Raw genomic sequence first — 2,074 nt, 5'->3', positions numbered from 1 at the left:
TAGAGGCTAGAGGTATACATATAGCATTTAAGTAGTTGGTTAGATTCTGAAACCAACTAGGTGCAACATATAAGAAAAATTATTTTTATCTTAGCTACGGCCGTATATATTAACAATGCATAATTTATTCTAGCGGATTGACAGCAAAAATATATTTCATTAATAAATTAATAAATTAGTTCTTTAACAATTCCTGAGCAAGAGCATTCGAGTTTTGTGAATGCCCCACCGAGTCTCTCTTTAGTGTACTTTTCCTTTTGCAATTGGTCTGTCGCTTTGAGCAAGTTTGTTTGCTTTAAGCTGTGCGGGAGTTGGACTCGGAATGTGAGCTGGTGCAGCGGTGCGTATGAGCAATGCAACTTGTTTAAAGTCACACTAATTAAATGCCACTATAGAACTTGGACTTAGGACTTGGATAATGACGCTACACTGCTCCCTCTTCCTTCCTCTCCCTCTCTCACTGTGTCCTGCTGACACAGTGCTCTGTCGCAGTATCGGTAATTAAAATCTAAAAAGGATACAGTTCTTCCTGTCGCGCGCACCACCCCGCCCAGGCCCCCCGGCACTCAGTGCTATTTGCTTAAGCTGCAGTTATCGCCAGCTGTGCACGCCGCACAGCCAGTGGGCGTGTGCCACAAGTGAGTGCACTTGTTAACGTCGGGCTAAGCAAATAATGAGGTGAGCCATACGAGCTTTTAATGAATGAAAGCGGTAATCGTTTTGAGTCGCAGTGTATTTAAGCGTATCAAAGGACCATGAAGACATGCAACGCCGGACTCGCTCCCGTTTAGCTATTAAGATAAATAAATCCGTACTCGATTTTCTCACACAAAACGTAAATATGTATTTCGCTTAAGAGTTTTTCACATGGAGCACGCTGCTCAAATGCCATAGCCGTAGCCATAAGGACGACCATAATATCCGCCGCTGTATATACTGCCATAGGAATTATAGGGATAACGCATGCCATATCCACCATAGCCGCCATAGCCACCATAGCCGCCATAGCCGCCATAGCCGCCATAGCCGCCATAGCCTAATCCACCATATCCGCCATATCCTAGTCCACCATATCCCAATCCACCATAGCCGCCATATCCGATGCCTCCAATGCCACCAATGCCTCCTATGCCTCCAATGCCTCCGATGCCTCCGATGCCTCCAATGCCTCCGATACCCGCACCATAGCCACCCAATCCATAGGCGCCATAGTATGACGGATAGCCTCCATAGCCAATTTGTCTCGCTACGCGTTCTCCGCCGGCCGCTGGCTGTGCCTCCGGCTGCTGCTTCGAGCTTTGGCCAACTGTTGCGTCCAATTGGCAGGCGACGATTAGCAGCAGCGCATATAATCCGAATATGGCGGCGTTCCGCATAATGGCCGGTGTTCCTTAAGCTGTTTACGTGGCGAACTGCTTCAACTTGTGCTTATTTGGTGTATGTGGTGTGGCGGCAGCCGTGTTGACCCGTGTGCTTAGTGTGTCGCTGGTGGGAGACAACTGTGGCCCGGCTAGCGAATGTTTTCGACCATTTATAGCCTTAGAACTTTGCGCATAAAATAGAAACTTTTGTTTCATTTTGGTGTTTTTGCTTGGGCGCTTGTTAGCGAAATGAGACGCTAATGTAAACGTCATAAAACAAACTATTTAAATATGCGATTGCGGCACAAAATGGAACAAAAAGCCAATTCATATAGCTACCAGTCGGCAGTGGCCCATCGCCCATCGCCCGTTTGCCCGTTGCCAGTTGGCAACACCATTAAGTCGCACGCTAAGTGGCGTTCATGAAATCGAATGGCTCAGTGGATGTTTAAAGAGCAAAACATTTCACTTTGCGGTGGATGCCGGTATTGGTAGTGGCGGCAGTCCGGTAGGTACGTTCAACTTTTGCTGCCACCTGCTGGCCCAACGCTTAACCAGTGCTTGCGGTCAGGTAAGCTGTGCAAATGTGCTAATTTCATTTGAAGGTTAGTTATGCTATTGACCAGGCCAAGACCTCTACGGGCCGTGGCCGTACCGCACGCACACGTCATAAGCTTCAACTTTTGGTGCGTAAGTGTAAATTGCTGTTTGTT

At 47.4% G+C, this 2,074-nt stretch overlaps 1 protein-coding gene across 1 annotated transcript; it reads right to left on the bottom strand.

Annotated features, from left to right (window-relative positions):
• Positions 1 to 819: 819 nt before the first annotated feature.
• LOC108649425 (uncharacterized) lies at positions 820 to 1,529 on the bottom strand. Its single transcript, XM_089256568.1, has one exon. It carries the CDS (start codon positions 1,374 to 1,376, stop codon positions 882 to 884), a length of 495 nt encoding a protein of 164 aa, XP_089112694.1. The 5' UTR covers positions 1,377 to 1,529; the 3' UTR covers positions 820 to 881.
• Positions 1,530 to 2,074: the final 545 nt, after the last annotated feature.

Source organism: Drosophila navojoa, chromosome 2, assembly GCF_054131105.1.
Source record: "Drosophila navojoa isolate 15081-1374.11 chromosome 2, UAZ_NAV_1.0, whole genome shotgun sequence".
NCBI lineage: Eukaryota > Metazoa > Arthropoda > Insecta > Diptera > Drosophilidae > Drosophila > Drosophila navojoa.
This window is presented reverse-complemented; position numbering and strand designations above follow the sequence as displayed.